The sequence below is a fragment of the Coenobita brevimanus genome, chromosome 54 (genome assembly GCF_032717465.1).
Source record: "Coenobita brevimanus isolate Jiangsu-jjx chromosome 54, ASM3271746v2, whole genome shotgun sequence".
Lineage (NCBI taxonomy): Eukaryota > Metazoa > Arthropoda > Malacostraca > Decapoda > Coenobitidae > Coenobita > Coenobita brevimanus.
Genome location: NC_137007.1, coordinates 2,629,594 through 2,647,690, shown reverse-complemented (window position 1 = coordinate 2,647,690; position 18,097 = coordinate 2,629,594). Strand labels below are relative to the sequence as shown.

Genomic DNA, 18,097 nt, shown 5'->3' with positions numbered 1-18,097 from the left:
TCTTGTGTTACAGCTGTTTGGTTACACAAGTGGTTCGTCAGCCTTGCTAGGTTTATCCTATCGTGTAAATGTTGTAGGTAATTAGGCTTAGTTATTCTACCACTAAAGTTCAATTATTTTAAATCTTTTTCAGACCCAAGTGACAGTTGAGGCAGGAATGTTCGATGGTAACACTGCCCTGCATGTGGCAGCACAAGCACGTGACCCTGAGATGTGTCGCATTCTCCTCTCAGCCAATGTAAGTTGTTTCCTTAGTTTGTTGCAAGAATATGATGGTTGCAGTTCTTTTTTATTTATGGTAATGAAGCCATAGTATATATTGTAGGAATAACCTTACTTCAGACTCTCTCTCTCTCTCTCTCTCTCTCTCTCTCCCTTTCTTTCTCTTTCTCTTTCTCTCTCTCTCCAGTCCCCTTAAGTGCCTTTATTCCCAGATGTCCATTTTGGTATCTGGAAAACAGAGAAAAATTGTCTCGCAGTAGTAGTAAGGGGAGGTGGTGGCTCAATCGGTAGAGAGTTGGCCTGCAGTCCTAACGGACCCGGGTTCAAATCCCGCTGGGGCAGGGAACAGTTTAAGGATTTGAATTTAATAAAATCAGACTTTACTCATGTACCGGAAGACCCACCAACATGTCATAAAAATACCCCTGCTAATACCAATACACCAGCCCTGTATGAGATAGCCCTAGCATGTATTCAATATGGGCGGTGGGTGTTAGCGCCAAAGTGGTGATATGTAGAGGTGTGCGGTACATAGGAGGATTACTGGGCCTTGAAAGCAGGCTGTGAAGCCTATGCCCAGAGTCAGACACACACACACACACACACACACACACACACACACACACACAAAACTGATATACTGGTACACATGGTTTAACAGTAGCTGTTTAGCATAATCATCATGAAACAAAGTAATGGCTGCTCTAACAGGAGTTTGCCATAGCAGTAAAGCATGTGTTGATACATCCGGGTACATCTGTTGTAACTTTATCTGACCAGAAATACTGGTATCTTTTCTTTGTAGACTGTATGTATATACCTTTCACATTTTTATCAGCATCACTTACAGACATCGTAATTATTATTGTTACACATTTCATTATTTCAACCAGGCTGATCCCCAAGCCAAAAATGCATTAAGCAGAAGAAAAAAGCTGTCAGAATCAGAAGAGGATGATGAGAAGAAAGATGCAGAAGACGATGAGGATGATGAAGACTCAGAGGAAGAATCTGATGGATACACTCCCTTTGACTATGCAGGAGATGATGAGCAGGTAACCTTAACTCTACTTGCTGTCCTCATAATTTATATATATATATATATATATATATATATATATATATATATATATATATATATATTATATATATATATATATATATATATATATATATATATATATATATATATATATATATATATATATATATATATATATATATATATATATATATATATATATATATATATCATAGTACATTTGAGGGTATGGCAGATCACTTTCAATGTGGTAGCAATGGAATTCTCAAGCACAGATTTTCTGTAGTTGAGACATAATAGCAAAAGGGAAAAGGCGGGGGGGGAGCATATAATCTTAAGGTTTTGTATGTTTCACATTTACATCTAGAGAAATCACTGGATATTTTTTGCCATATGGTTATGTGGAAGGATATTGCTGATGGGATTGTGTCTAATGTAGTGTCACCTGTCATTCTTAATTCCATTAAAGTTTTCCTGAAAATTTCATAGCTCCAAAAATTCCAGTGATCAGAATAACTTGCCTTTTAATTATTATGGTATAGTATTTGCCCTTATAAGGTACAGTATGGCATTATCTACCTTTAGATTCTGGCAATTCTACGTGGGGAGGAGGCGAATGCAGGGGCTGAAGTTGAGGCAGTGGTGGCTGCAAAGAAAGTTGATGCACCACAACACTCTGCCTTGGACTCTGGCATCGACATATCAGTCACAGACATCCAGGGCTCAGAACTGGCCTGTGATGGGCAAGAATGGTGAGTCACACAAGGCCTTGGTGCAGTTTGAAATCAACCAGAAATTCTTTACATTGACAAGTGGAATTTTGAAGTAGTTGCCCACTTTATTGTATCATAATAGCCTGGTATCTTATAATACATTGGGAGGGGAGAATTGAAGCAAGGTTGTTTGATCCCTGTAGGAACATCAACCAGAAGAGCGAGGAAGGCCAAAGTATAATCTCCGCCCATCCTTTGCCATGTGCAACACAGGTGCTGTTCTGTGGAAATGACATATCATTGAACCAGTTCAAAGAGGGACATTTCCACTACTTCTGTCTTGCACATTAATGTCACATTTTACAACATACCTGCAATATGCAGTGTGGTTTACTTCTCTCACATGACATGGGATAAAACATTAGAATGAAGCCATGACTTCCAAGACACGTGAGTCGGGTTTGCCTGTTCCAGGTCAGAGTGTGTTTGACACACAATCTGTTATGCTTAGTGTATCCTAGTAATATTAGATTGAACCTTTAATTTATTTCACATAAAAATGCAATATATGCTTTGTGTATTATCAGGCAACTACAGAAGTTCCAAAGGAAGAAGGGAGATCTCCATTTAGTTTTTGTGGACTTCAGAAATGCATTTGATGGGTGCCCAGAGAGGTCATATGGAGGTCACTGATAATATTGAAAACAGACAAGTAGCATGCTTCTTTGATACTGAAAATGATTCATGACTGAAGAACATGTGTGAGAGTGGGTGGTGTAGGGAGTAAGGAGTATACAGTATAGTAAAGGCAGGAGTACATCAGGGGTATGTCTTGAACCCTGTAATATTGAACACTCACAAGTATTCAGTGAATATTTGATTTATGAGGGGTTGGTTGTTCAATATATATATGGATGGGGTAATGAGAGAAGTAAAATCACGAGTAGTGGAGAGAGGGATGGCATTGGTAATGAATGGTGATGGATGGAATATCTCAAATTTGTTGTATGCTGATGATGCAGTGCTACCTGCAAATACTGAACATGAGCTTGGTAGACTAGTACAGATATTTGTAGATGTTTGTGAGCATTGTGCCTTGCAAGTAAATGTAGGAAAGAGCAAAGTGATGGTTATTGAGAGAGAAAGTGACTCCCAGTGTGATGTTACAGTGAAATGAGAGACTGGAATTGGTGAGAGTTCAAATACTTGGGTAGTGATAGAAAAGAGGAAAATGTGCAAAAGAAGTGGAAAGTAGAGTGACACAAGGAAGGAAAGTAGCTGGTGCTATGAAAGCCTTGATAACAAATAGAGGCTTGAGTGTTGCAGCTGTCCGAGGCTTACATGAAGGAGTGTTAGTGCCAGCTTTAACATACGGTTGTGAGACTATGGTGTGGAATGAAAATGAAAAGTCAAGAGTGAGTGAGAACAGTGGAGATGGGACTGCTGAGGAAGGTATGTGGAGTACAGAGAGTGGATAGAAAATGGAATAATGTGATTTGTGAAAGATGCGGAGTGAGGAAGTCTGTGTACACCAGAATCAAAGAGAGTGTACTGAGATGGTTTGGTCAGTGGTGAAAAAGTTATATCTGAGCAAAAATGAAGGAGGGAGGAGGCGAGGTGGGCCAAAAAGAAGGTGGAGGGATGTAGTGGATGAGGAAGAGAGGTATGGAAGTTGGTGAGTCTAAAGGACTGGCAAGAGACTGACCTGCATGGATGAATTTTGTGTTGAGAAGCGCATATCCAGGGACTTGGCACTCCTTCTTGATGTGGCAGCGCTCAGATTGATTATCACATAGGTATACTGTATGTGATGCTACAGAATGTTTTTTTTTTTTTTTTTTTTTTTTTTTTTTTTTTAATAAATGTGATGGAGCCAGGATTCCATGGGCTTGAATGATAAGTGAATGGAAGTGGGGCCCATTGAACTGGGCAGACATTGGCTGTCTGGACGTTGCTACTCCTTACCCTGCCCAAGGGTGGGAAAGGGGGTCCAGATGATGGTGATGATGATGATGATGGTGATGGTGAGAGTTTCTTATGATGAGTATAGACTTAAAGTGTAATTTTAAGCTGAGAGGTTATATAGTAGTTGTCATACTAGACTGCTTTATACTTCATTATATATTTAATAATTAACAGTGAAGTAACACCAGTGTTATCAGGTCTATCCTGTCCAGTTAATATATGCAGGTATTGATCTAACAAATTTTTTTTTAACCTGATTTCATAAATAGCATAATTCTGTTAATAAAAGACTTGCTGTATCATTAGAATGAGTTTTTGGCAAAGAAGATAAGACCATCATCATCCAGACCAATGTTCCTCTCTCATATGGGATGGGGAGTTTTGAGCAAAACTCAGATACGGCCACTGTTGGCATAAGAAAAGAAATCACTGGTACAGTGTGACCCTGTTCTATGATGTACAAGCTAAGAAACTTCTTTCAGCACAAGTGCAGGGCAGTTGGATCCTCACTACATTCTGCTATTACAGAAAGCAAGGAAGAGGGAGAGCTACTAATCTATTCTCACTCCATTTAGTCTCTTGGGAGAAAATAAGTAATATTGTCTCCTCCAGTGTCAGGGATGATCAGTGGGTAACAGGTACAATAAATTATGTAAAGTGGCTTTAGAATCACAGTCAAGAGGTAGTTAGTTGTATGAGATTCTTCCTGCCACTAAACTCTGATAGAAGAGAAAATTATGCAGTGGAGATCATTATTGTTAGAAGTATGGCATCTGATGCCTCGCAAGTCCCATTTCTAGGCTTCGTGTGTTGTAATATTGTACTGTATTTGGATGCAGTGCTGGTGAGCTGAGTGAGCGTGTTCGAGCCCGGCTAGCAAGTTTGCTGAGTGGGGACACTTGGCAACACTTAGCCCAGCTGCTAGACTTGGACTACATGATCCCCTGCTTGGCCAAGGAGGACCACCCTGCTGCTCTTCTTCTGCATCCAGATAACTTGAAGGTTAGTCTTAAGCCCAGATCACTTCTGTGACCTATTGCTTCAACCTTTATTGTTTTTTAGGAGCACAGGGTCCCAGGGCAGGACTACTCAATCCAGATAGTTCAGGTGGGAGTGACCAGACACTAACCCTTGTGTGGCATTTTGTCAGCAACAAACCTTAGTCAGCCCCTGGATTTAAACCTTAACTACCATCAAATGGAGATCTGTAGTACTGTACCTCCCCAGGAGCTGTCTTATGATCCTTAATATAAAATCAGTCAGGATTTGTTTAATGTGTAATGCAGATAGTTTGTATGCAATCCTTTTTTCAAGAGTTTTGAGTCCAAAGTACACATACTTATATGGGAAATGCACAAATGAAGTTCCATCCATTGTGCCACCTCTCCACGCCTTCCCCCCTGCTACACAAGTATCTGGTCTCCAGGTTGCAGAACTACTGCCTGTCAGAAAGCTTTCATTCCCCGAAGTGCATCTCTTTGGAGCTCACATCCTTAGAAAAGTTTCCTCTCAAATTTCAGCCTACAACAGTTCAAGTCAACAGTTACAGATTTTTTATGAATGGGTGTATGGTTTATTATTTGATTTGTTTTTCCTTCCTCAGTTCATCTTCTGCAAAAAAGAAAATAACAATAATTAAGTAAAATAAAATGGTGGTAGGTGGGGGCACTCACCATCCGCTCACTTAAAGTAGTGCTACGCTCGGGTGCCTGCCCTTTCCTCTCATCCATCATTCCTTCTTCTTCTGTCTTTTTTTCCTTCATTTTTTCATCTTCCTTCTGTCTGTGAGTGACTCTACACTGAGAGACAAGCCAAATGGTTTTCTGTACACCAGGAAATTATTTGCCATACTGGGCAGTAACCGTATAACCAAATTATAGCACCTACCGGTAGTTGTTTAGTGGGTAATTAAGGCATTCCAGTCGTATTGAGTCAGTGCAGGTTTACATCCAAGTGGTGGTTAGACTTTGTTGCACACAATGCCACTCAGGAATGAGTGAGGCTGCTCACTCTCATCTTAAATGTCAGAACCAACTTGCCTAGCCCCGGGCCCCTATGCTCCTCATGGGGTGGAATAGAATTAGATGGTGGATGGATGGATGGATAGGTGAGTGAATGAATAAATAAATAAATAAATAAATAAAATAAAAAACAATGGTGATGTATTCTTTCCTTTGTTCATGTGAAAAAAAATTATATATATATATATATATATATGCAGTATATAAAAGATAATGGTGATGTATTTTGTGTGGACTATGAAGCTTGAGTGCTGTATCCCACTGCCCAAAAAATGATACCATAGGTATCCTGCAAAGTATTGTCTCACTCCTTGATTATTAGACTAGTTAGCTAATGAGTTTAAGTCTATAGTAGATGCCATATCTAGTGGTGCTATTATAGAATGTAATGCCCTTTGAGAGAAGTTCATTTTGCCATTTGGAACATATTTATCAGCACTCCTCTAGTGTCAGAATACACCACAGTAGCAGGTTCATAGTTCTCCCTCTCTGTTGTACCTTTTTATTCATTGCTTTCTGGATCCTACTTTAGCTCATCCTTAGGAGGGAAAACCAGGTTTAGAATGATGATGATGACAGATGATATTAACCAGTGACAGTGACCAGTAACCAACCTTGGCTTCTTCCCTTGCAGACGGTGACGCAGGAAAAGCTACGAGAGTGCTTGGAGATTCTGGGACTTAAGGAGTGTGTAGCTGTCCTTGACCACGCCTAGTTCCAGTAAGAGTGCCGCCTTCATCTCTGTACTTCTTTTATACTGTGCAAGAAACGTTGTGTCGTCAAGAATTGTCTTCCCTTGTAGCCAGTAAGAGTTTCCTCGTATATAAACTTCACATGAAAATCAAAGTGCATTTCAGTCTGTTTCTTTTAAGATTCTTTGGGGTTCATGATTTGGTCGTGTGGAACAAAGGGAGAGTGAGAGGGAGACAGGGTGAGGTTGAGGGATGGTGTGGAAAGGTATATAAATAAGAGTGGTGTGATATAGAGGAAAAGCACCCTTATGGCAGAGAAAAGGATGATGCTCCCCCATTTAAGGTGTCAGGTTATAAACAGAAGCTTTGTAGATATATTTGTACTCCATTCTTTAACTGAATACAATGTTCTTTATTTAATGGGTTATTGATAAGGAAGAGCCGTGGTTCCCCAGGGCACCAGATGGTTTGTTGATGCCATGTGCATATGATTTTGGTTGCAGAGATGGAATTTAATTTAAAATTAGAGATAAAGTTTATATAAAAAATATATATATATATATATTGTATATTAGCATTATAAGTAATGTACTGTAGTATAATTTTGTTAGAATTGATGCACACTATCAAAATCTTACTATAGTTTTATTTTTACATGTAGGGTAGAATTGGCTTATTTAGCATATATTTCTAGAGATACAGTATCAAGTTTATACTCTGGCAGTGCTAACAAACTGGCAGTGTGAGAGGCAAAAACAATGACCTATGTTGGAAAAGTGTAACGTAGTATAATACATTTAAGACATCATTCATCAAGTTTGGTAGGTTGATGGAATTCCAGATAGGATCCTTCAAATGGTATGTTCATATACTTAGTAGGGTTAAAGGTTTGTTGATCAATAGATATTACAGTACAAGGCTACTTTGAGGTTTGCAGCTGTACTTTAACCCTTTCATTCATCTCTCTCTCTCTCTCTCTCAGACAGATTTTTTAAAATGAGAAAGGTTAAAAAGAACTGACATTAACTCTTTCATTACTAGAGTGCTGTCTAAACATCACCAAGACATACTGTTTTGAAGGGGTTAAGTAGTTTGTTTCCACCAAAGTAGCTTAACTTTTGCCTTGTGAAAAAGCTACCGACTGTTGATAGAAAATGTGCCTTAAAGAATTTATTTAAGTTGTGATTAATGAAGTGTATTGTTAGAAAATTTGAACGATTTACCCATTAAAGTGTATAATGATGTATTTATGAATGACACTTATTCACCATTTACTCATAATGATATCGTTGCCTTATGTATGTAGAATGGTAAGCAGGGCAATACTAAATTCTTCTATGCCTTGTTTTATCTGCTTTCATTTGGATTATTTTGACATATCCACTGACCATATTTATATTTATTAAACCTGTCCCAACTCTGCAAGCTTGAATTAAGCTTGAGTTAAGCAGATTGTGTTGACTAATAAGAGCTGACTTCTACAGAAAAACAAAAATCTCATTATTTTCACCTTTTTGTTTTAGGAAACCAAAAGAGAACTTACTTTCCAGTACTGAACACAATTACTGCTAGACATAGTACTTAAGTATCATTTAACCATGCTGAAGTATAAGTACCCATCTTAACTCCTTGCATCTTTAGTACAAGTTATGGCATGGCCCATTGTGATATTAAAGCCCTCAGACTACTTTATTATTTTCACGTGATATGTAAGTATTATCCCAGATTTGGATAGCAGGATTAAGAAATACTTTTGATGGATAACCTTAAGGTGTTCTGTTGTTTGCATTCCATTTTGATGTATGAAAATGTCCATGCAAATTTGGGACTACAAACAAATGAAGCCCATGCAAATTTGGGACCACAAACAAATGAAGCCCTTTGTGTTGAAGTATTTAGACTAAGAAGTAGCTTTAAGTTTTTATGCATCAGATTTAGTGTCCACAAGTCATGTACATTTTTATATATTTTTTATTCTAAAAGAAATAAAACTGGGGTAAATGTTGCTCATGTGTAGTATTTAGTGTAAGGTTACTATTTTTTTCTGTATAAAATACAAGGAAATTATTTTAATGTACAAGTGGTCACAAGAGATTTAAGCAATTCTTTGTTCTCAGATTTTAGAGTTATGATTATTTTTTCACATTATTAACACTAACAGTTTCAGTGGCTACAATACTAAATATATCAGGCAGAAAGCTATGGTATTCTTGACCCTTCAGCTTTTACTGGTAAGTCTTGAAGATCTAGAAACTAAAATTAGGTTATATGCACTGTACTAGTGGTTCTGGGCGCCCACGTATAAGTAGATAAGAATATATTTTACAGTATGTATAGATATACAGTATATTTTAATTCATAATGAAAAACTGTGATTCGATCCAGGTTGACAATACAAAAAATAACGTTAATCATGGTTTTATTTAGCCATCAGGTATTAGCTGTGGTAGCTGAGTACTGTAGTTATTGTTGGTAGCTACAAAGCTGCTGGCACAAGAACACCAGGGTTTGAATCATGATGTGGGCATCAAGCATTACAACTCAGGTGTTAGTTCACCTATTATGGGTTGCTAGGTAACTGTGATGACCTGGATGATGATGCAGCTTTCTATCCTAGGGTAGAGGATGAATGATCCACCACAGGCTCAAAAGCCTAAGATACAGAGGTGAATACTGCAACTTAGTGCTGCATGGCTTCTGCCCTCACCTTTACCTATTTGGTGTCTGGCTACCACTGATCCTGGGAGGCAGTGCTACAAGATTTCTGTGTGGCTGTAAGCCTGATAACCAGCCACACAAGCCCCTTTCCCATCATAAATTCACCCCCTGGGGAGAGGGGGAAAGAATACTTCCCCAGTATCTCTGTTCGTTGTCAGAGGCAACTAAAAGCAGCCTTTCGTCTCCAGTCTTTCTTTCCTTACTGTCCTCTTCTGTTTTGCTGTCATACCTCTCCTTGATTTTTTCGTGTTTCTTCTGGCCTTATTCTCTCTGTACTCGTACAGTGCCATATAGCCATATTATGCCTGGTGCTAATACTTTACTGTTCCTTCTGTTAATACCGTAAAATATTAGTTCTGTGTATTCTTCCAACCTTGAGATGATTCAGTTCAATTTAGGACGGACTGCTCATAATGAAGAGGTGTCAAACTCAAAACCTTTCAAGGGCCAATTCTTAATTTAGTTACGGTTTCATGCTATGTGGCAGCACCAGCATTCAGGGACATGGTGCTGCCAGCTAATGAGAAACAGCCCATTGCTCAGGGAAGGGGGTCTTATGTTCTGTTTGAAGAACCCTCTGACGATTGAGAAAAAAAAAAAAAAATCCAAACAGGAAAAACATAGGACCCCTTGTTGATTTTCTTGTTATGCTCAGATGATTATATTCAGCATAGGAAACAGATGAGGTTTGAGAGTATAGGTGCTAGATGTGGATTTCAGTAGTTGTTGATATTGGCCATGTAGGGGATGGAGTGTGTGAGACTGACCAGGAGAGTGTATGTGACTGAGGTAGAGGGGAGAAGTGAGCGTGAGACCATGGATGGTCTGGAGACGACGTATGTGAAAGGGAGAGGTGAGTTGGAGATAGGGCTGCCTGTCAACAGAAGCCAGTATAACGTGGAGGCAATAATTCATTAACGGCTACCACTTAACGGGATTTAGGCGTTTGACGATTGACAGATGAGATTTAAAAGAAAAACGAGAGGATGACACACATCTCTTGCTCCAGGAGCGAGGGTATATAGTTTACATGGAAGGGTGTAAGTGGGCGATGGCAAGTGAAATATGCAGGGCCGGATTTGCCTACATGTGGGCCCCAGGCCCTTGCCTAGTCCATGGCCCACCTGTGAACCACCCCATGGCTCACCAGTGGGCCATGGTCCACCGGTTGAAGACCACTGCGGGCCTATACTTATTGTACGAGGGCCCCATACTCCAGGCCCTATTCTTATTGTACAGGGGCCCTTATGGTTGTGAATATGTTATATAATGAAATATTCAGTGTACACTTGAAACAAGGTTATACGCTGGCACACTGCGCGACAAATTAGTTCCGGTGGGCCCTAGGCTAATGGCCTACTTGGCTTATTGGCAAATCAGGCCGTGTAAATATAGCTGAAAAACATCAGTAGGTCGCCTGTCGGAGTGGATTTACACTAGGCGAGCGAACGTGAACAAACACTAGCGAAAATGGTAGTAAGCATGGTTCAGTGGTAGTGGGCATGCGCGGCCGATCGAGTGAGTATACTATCAGTACATCATGTTTTCTTTCAAGAGCCCATGGATAACAATAATTAGAGCACATGCAACCACCTCAAGAACAAATGCTTACGCGAGCATATACGCCCATAAACCCGGACGTTCGTGGTTGCTCCCTCGCCAGGTTGCTCTACATTCTTTCGCTAAGTGTAAATTCACCCTTACATATATAATTAATATATTCCGTAAAGAATTGGCTGAAAAGTCAACAAAAATTTCCCTAATAATGCAGCAACATATCTTTATTATTAAATTATAATTAAATGAATTTGATTAAACCCGTAATCCCTACTTTCATCCTCTCTTCGGTTATCGGCATATTGCAGGTGAGTTCTTTTTTATTTACTTATTATTTTCCCTATTTATGTACATTTAAACTGGTGTGAGTACTTATACCTATTATAGGAGCTCTGAGGAATATAGTGATAATAGGTTATGTATATATTTTCATGTGATTTTTGAGGGTTGGATGATACAAAATTTAGGCTTATAGGAAGTTAATCTTCATATCAGATTGTATTCCAATTTGTGTTGCGGGAGTGGGGCTCCTTCATATGTTAACACTGATAATGAGGGGAGAAGGCTCAGCCTTGTTATACAAAGGCCCCACAGTCCGCTTCCTAACCTCTGAAAGGAGGATTGTGCACAGCAAGAAGACAAATTTGGCCGGCAAATTACCATAACATCTCTATATGACCAGTTAATATTCTGCCATTAATCACTTGTTACAGCTCAGCATTTAAGAGCAAAACAAGGAATACTGTATATCTTTGGAGAGAAAGGGTTCAGTGTCAGGGATGATTGGAGTTTAATTCTTTTGGCCTTTGGTTCCTTCTTCCTTGCATTAAAAAAAAAAAAAAAAAGTAGGTGATGCTCATTGGCTAGTTATTGGTTATCCATCCTGACTACACTCCTGATGTGGCACGGAATGATTTTAGTAACCTATGGGTAGATGAATGAATTTATGGATCCACAATGGAGTTCCCCCCTGAATATCACACCTTGAATTTCCACTTTACATTTGCAGACACAGTACTGGGTATTTGTTTTATGATATAATGTTTTTATTTGTAGCCACATAACTATTCATTTCAGATTATACTGTGATGGAGGTGTGTGTACAGTGTCGTCAAAGAGTGTGGCTGCATTAACACATATGATAGCAACACAGGACACATCCACAGCTGTACCACAACTGGCTGGGATGGCCCTGCAGGTGTGATCGCTTGACTGTGGTTGATGTGTCCTTGGCCAAACAGACTGGAGTTGATCAGCAACAACAGCAACAGGTATAAAGTACCAATACTGTATGCTAATGATTTTTCTTTACCAGAATATCCACATTTTGTATTGGATGTTTGCTTTGTGCCTGTGTACTGTATTTCATTCCTCAGTCCACTTGAAAACGTAGATACCAAGTTCTGTGGCTGCGTACCTCCCTTTTCGCATCACCCTTGTTGGTTAAGCATTTTATTTGTAACCTTGCGTTTGCTGTGTACTGAGGTGTTGCAAGAGGCGGACTGAGGAAGCTTTGGGACAAAGTCCTACAGTGTTACCTCACAGATAAGAGATTGATAAGAGAGGCTGCTAAGTTTGATATCAATCAGCATGGAGAGCTGCCATTAGGTGATCAAGGCCAATACATTCAAGTAAGTTGGAGGCTTTATAAACGAAATGAAGGAGTATTTAGTTATCATCTGCAATACGTGCATAATATAAATACCTTACTGTATATAAAGTGTATGTGTGCAAGATAAGCTTGAGTACCACATTTTCTCACATTATACTAGTGCAGTAACCATTTTCTCCATATTGATTAGTGTCTATTTATCTAATGGCACATTTCAGCACTTACCGTACATCACCAAATTTCCTCACTTTATGTAGAATTTTTACCTCAGTTGTTGCAGCTCTAAAAAATGTCTCAGATCCTTGCATTTTTTAAATTGATTTTTTTTTTTTTTTTTTTTTTTTTTTTTTTTTTTAGCAGCCCTAGACTAGGTAGTGTGTACTGTATCACTGTGTTTAAGAAGAGAAAACGGTAGATGAGAGTAGATAGAAATTAAAGTCAGATGATTTTTGTCTCTCTCAGGAGAAGGAACAGCAGGTTGGTCAGGGATGTGAGAGACACATTTGGTTAGCAGTTTGCATTAAAGAATAAACTACTAGACCCTGACCTCAGGCTTAAGGAACTCTGCAGGAAGTAAAGAAGCTTTTCATAGTGGAGGGAGGTGTGGAAATGAAAAGAGTAGGGAGGAGGGGTTGACAAAATAAACCTAGGCCGGGTTATTGAAGATAGCTAATGAGTATGGGGTACCGATATAAGGCAATGTTAATGAAGGCTAGGGCTTTGTTAAGGAGAATCTAATAAGGTCATATATGTAGTCTGGCTGGACAAGGGGATGTCTGCATACAAGGTGACTTGGTGGTGGAATTATGAAGTCAGAAGATGCATTATACTGTACTGTGGTACTTGTGGTGAGTGTGTTGTGGTTTGGGGGTATGCATTACACTGTGGTACATGTGGTGGGTGTGTTGTGGTGTGGGGGAGGCATTACAGTGTGAGCATAGTGGATGGTTTGTGAGTTGTATTTTGTTATCTTGTGTTGGCACTGAAGCAGTGAAAGAGGATGACTGTGTTGGACTTTGGTTATACTCTTTTAACTCTAACCTGGCACAGATTTTTACATTTTTGCAGCTTTTTGCTACATTGCTCAGTGGCAGAATAAGAAAGTACAGTATTACAGACATACAATCTTTCCATAGCATTTCTTCATGGCAAGCACTATATTTGAGTACTTATGTACTGTATACCTGGAACACAACATTCATGAGAGGGCATAAGGCATTTTTAGACCAAGTTAGAGTAAAAGAGAGAGAGAGCGTAGGTGGATTCATGTTTCTCTGGGTAGGGTTGTTCCTGAAAGGTGGGTGTCTGATGATGGTTTTTGAAGGCTCCTGTTTGGCTGGAGATTTTTTTATGGCTGTAGTGGCCTTGTGTGGGTAGGTAATGGCTATGTAGAGTCTGAAATAAGAATAAATAAAGAAATGAATAAATAAAAAGAAGGTTGATGACCACAGTCAATGGCAGATGGTCAGAGCAAATGACCTGTAGTGTGAAATTCCATATGCATTTCACAGCACAGTTCCTTTTGAATGGGGGTCGTTTAGGTAGGGTTGTTAAGAGGGGTGGATGTCTGGTGATTAACTTTGATTGATATAGTTTGGCCAGAAGTTTTGGATGGCTGTAGTGGCCTTGTATGTCAAGGTACTGGCTATGTACAGTCTGAAATATAGAAATAAAGTGCATATTAAAAAAAAAAAAAAAGCGGGTGATGACAGTCATTGACGGAATGCAAATGGTCAGAGTCAATGACCTGTACTGTGAAACACCATATACTTTTCAGTTTTCACAGCACAGTTCTTTTGGAATAGGGGTCACTTGGGAGGGGTAGAAAAAATCATGTATAGTGTTGGTTGGAGGATGAGGACAGATAGTTTTGAAACACTATACTGTATTATGTAGGTTTTGAGTGGCTGTAGATGCTGGGTAGTGACAATACACAGTAGCTAAAACAAGTATCTGTTCAGGAGAGTGTTTCCAAAATCCTAAATGTAATGAGTGTTATCTCAGGAGGGTTAATATGCATGATCTCACCCATTTCTGTTTAGTGTTGGCATACAGGAATAATGCCATATTTGATTACTCTCTCATTATAGGGAGACAGTTGTTATCACAGATAACTTTTGTCTTATAAAGTAATGGATTTATATAGCCCTGGATTTAGTGCATACAAATTGTCATGACAGTGAATGCAACATAATAATAATCAAAATACCTTTTTTTTTTTTTTTTTTTTTTTTTTTTTTTTTTTTTTTAAATATCACAATTCACAGTATGAACACTTATTTGGGATGATATAGCAGATGCTTATCAGTACAAGGAGACATTATATACCTATTTAGAGAGAGAGTGGTTACCATTTATTGAAAGATACAAGTCACAACTTAAACAGAAGGTCATGCTTCACAAATTTAATGTCATTGTAAAATATATTAGCGCGAATAATATCATAAAGCTGTTTACAGTCTTACAAACTTGATGTCCCAGAGTTTATCACCCTAAATTTCCAGTCATAAGTGCAGTGTGTCCAGGCATCTTGAAATTGATGGATCCTGCAGTTTGGCTCTCAGTTTAGTTTTTATTTTTTCTTGGAATTATCTTGCAGGCTTCTGGCCTTTGGTCCCTTCATCCTTGTATATATTATATAAAAAAAAAAAAAAAAAAAAAAAATGACCTCATCCCTAGCAGTTACTGTGTCCAAATATATGTCCATGGCAGGGTATAAAACAGGGGAAAATGATCACTACACATCTAAGGCAAAATTTTGTTGTCTATTATATATATATAGATAGATAGATAAATAGATAGATAGATAGATAGATAGATGGATGGATAGATATAATGTGCTGTCCAGAAGTTGCCAAATTGCCAGAAAAAAAATTAAATAGGGGGCATTTTTATTTTATGAAAATCAATCTATCCATCTATTGCCAGATGCCATAATCCCATGAGGGGTGGCCATTTGACTTTGAGTTATTTGTTTTTATGGGGAAGGGCACTAACCCTCCACCAACCCACTTGCTGACACGTAGGGAGCACGCATGGTTTGGTTATATGGTTACCACCCAGCGTTGTAAATGGTTTCTTGGCTCACAGGAAACCATTTGGCTTGTCACTCAATGTAAAGCCTCCTGTTAAGAAAAGAAAAGCAATAATAAGTGACAGGAAAGATGGGAGAAATAGGAAGAGAGGAGGGCAGGCACAGAAAAAGAATGATAAAGGCTAAGGAGGAAGTAGGCAGCACTACATTAAAAAAAAAAAAAAAAAAAAAAAAAAACAGTGCTGTCTTCATAAATTATTTGTGACACTGCTATAGAAATTCTCAGTAGGCTATATTGCCAAACGTTTTCCATATACCCGAACAAGTATTTTTGCACATAATCAGTTTCATCACCAAACAAGATCAGCTTGATCACTGCACATTTTTGTGGTCACTGCACACTTATTTTTAACCCTGGTCTATGGCTTCATACAGTATTCCATCTCATGTAGTATGCACAGATACTTGTTTTAGCTACTCTACAGTGTGACCATTGATTATATCATCATCATCATCATCATCATCATCATCTAATCAAAGTTTTATTTAAAAAAAAAAACAAAAAAAATGACGATCCTAGTAGTTGGTGGATGGTCGGGGCCTGTGACCTGTGCTGTGGAATGCTGTCATGTGCTTTTCACAAGTCCCTTTTGGATGGAGGTTATTTAGGTAGGGGAAAAAACTTGTGTGAGGTGGTGTGTGAGGTAGAGGAGGAAGAGGGAAGTGTAGAGCTGGGTAGAGGAGGAAGAGGGAAGAGTAGTGTTAGCTAGAGGAGGAAGAGGGAAGTGTAGTGCTGGGTAGAGGAGGAAGAGGGAAGTGTAGTGTTAGGTAGAGGAGGAAGAGGGAAATGTAGAGCTGGGTAGAAGAGGAAGAGGGAAATATAGTGTTGGGTCGAGGAGGACGAGGGAAGTGTAGTGTTGGGTAGAGGAGGAAGAGGGAATTGTAGTGTTGGGTAGAGGAAGAAGAGGGAAGTGTGGTAGAGGAGGAAGAGGGAAGTATAGTGTTGGATAGAGGAGAGAGAGGGATGTTGTTGAGGCACTTCATGCATTGTTGTAAGGTTTTGAGTGGCCGTTATGGTTAGGTGTTCACTGTGTATGGGATTAAATGTTGATAGGAATTAATTAAAAAAAAAAAAAAGGCAAAATTAAACTCTAATGCAGTTCCGTTGGGTTGAAACAGAGATGTGTCACGTCTCCATGGTTGTTCAATCTGTACATGGATGGGGTAATAAAAGAGGTACAAGGTAGGGCAGTGGATGTTGGAGTGGCCCTGGTGAGAGAGGGTAGTGTTTGGAAACTCCTTGTACTGTTGTTTGCAGATGATACTGTGTTGTTGAGTGAAGACGAAGGAGAGCTGCAAGGCTTGGTGGATGAGTTTGGGAGAGTATGTAAGAAACGGAATCTAAAGGTGAATGCAGGGAAGAGTAAAGTGATGGTCTTTGAGAGAGGTGAAGTCAGTGAATGTATAGCGAGATTGGATGGTGAGGAATTGGAAAATGTGAGTACATTTAAGTACTTGGGTAGTGTGATGAGTAAGGATGGAGGTTTGGAGGGTGAAGTGCTTGAAAAGGTACAGCAGGGAAGAAAGGTTGCTGGTTCCTTGAAAGCAGTGATAAGAAGCAGGGAAGTGACCATGGAAGTGAAAAAGTTACTACATGACAGTATTGTGATACCAACTGTAACGTATGGAAGTAAAGCTTGGACGTTGCTGGAAGGACACAAGTCAAGAGTGAGAGCAGTGGAAATGAGTTATTTAAGAGGAGCCTGCGGAGTCACATGGAGAGACAGGCTGACAAATGAGGATATAAAGGAGCGTTGTGGTGTGGATGTGGATGTGATAGGATGCGTTAGGAGGAACACACTGAGGTGGTTTGGCCATGTGGAGAGGATGGAGGGTGAAAGACTGACGAAGAGAGTGTATGTGAGTGAGGTGGAGGGGGAAAGAGGGAGGGGGAGGCCGAGGATGAGATGGAGGGATGGGGTGGAGAGGTATATGAGAGAGGGGGGTGTGAGTTGGGAGCAGGGCAGTGAAATGGCGGGGGACAGGGCGACGTGAAGGTGATTTGTTTGTGGCCACCCCGAACGGGATCCAGGCGTCTGGTAATAGATAAATAGATAGCAGTTCCATTCACATTTCATTTGGATGGAGGGTACTTTTTAGTTAATTTGGGGCAGTGGTCAAGTGAGGGCTGTAGTACCGTACACCTTCCATTGTGGTTTGAAGGGCCATAATACATTTATTTTCCTTTGTCAAAGTGAAGTCAGTCTAGAGGGTCAGTTAGTTTAACTAGTAACCAAGGAGACTCATTCCTGTCTCATAACTGAGGTTCACTGAGTTTCATGCAATTTTTTTTTTTTCCCAGTTCAATAAAAATGAAGTAACTTCTTGTGAAGAGGTACATAGTGGAACTGAGGGGAGGAGGCAGCCTCTTAAGTCTGTGTGAAGGTTTTGTTGGTGTGTGGTGGTTGTTTACGATGTTTGTGTCCTTGTTTTTCTTGATTGGGAGTCCCTTGGTTTTCCT

At 39.5% G+C, this 18,097-nt stretch overlaps 1 protein-coding gene across 1 annotated transcript in view; it reads left to right on the top strand.

The window, feature by feature from the left end:
- Nucleotides 1-9,050, top strand: part of LOC145400988 (uncharacterized) — a 54,648-nt gene extending 45,598 nt beyond the window's left edge. Inside the window, exons 21-25 of the mRNA XM_080273348.1 lie at nt 134-238; nt 1,116-1,277; nt 1,850-2,016; nt 4,782-4,944; nt 6,598-9,050. Of these exons, the coding sequence (XP_080129474.1) occupies nt 134-238; nt 1,116-1,277; nt 1,850-2,016; nt 4,782-4,944; nt 6,598-6,678 (678 nt within the window). The 3' untranslated portion in view covers nt 6,679-9,050. The remainder of the gene's footprint in view (nt 1-133; nt 239-1,115; nt 1,278-1,849; nt 2,017-4,781; nt 4,945-6,597) is intronic.
- Nucleotides 9,051-18,097: the final 9,047 nt, after the last annotated feature.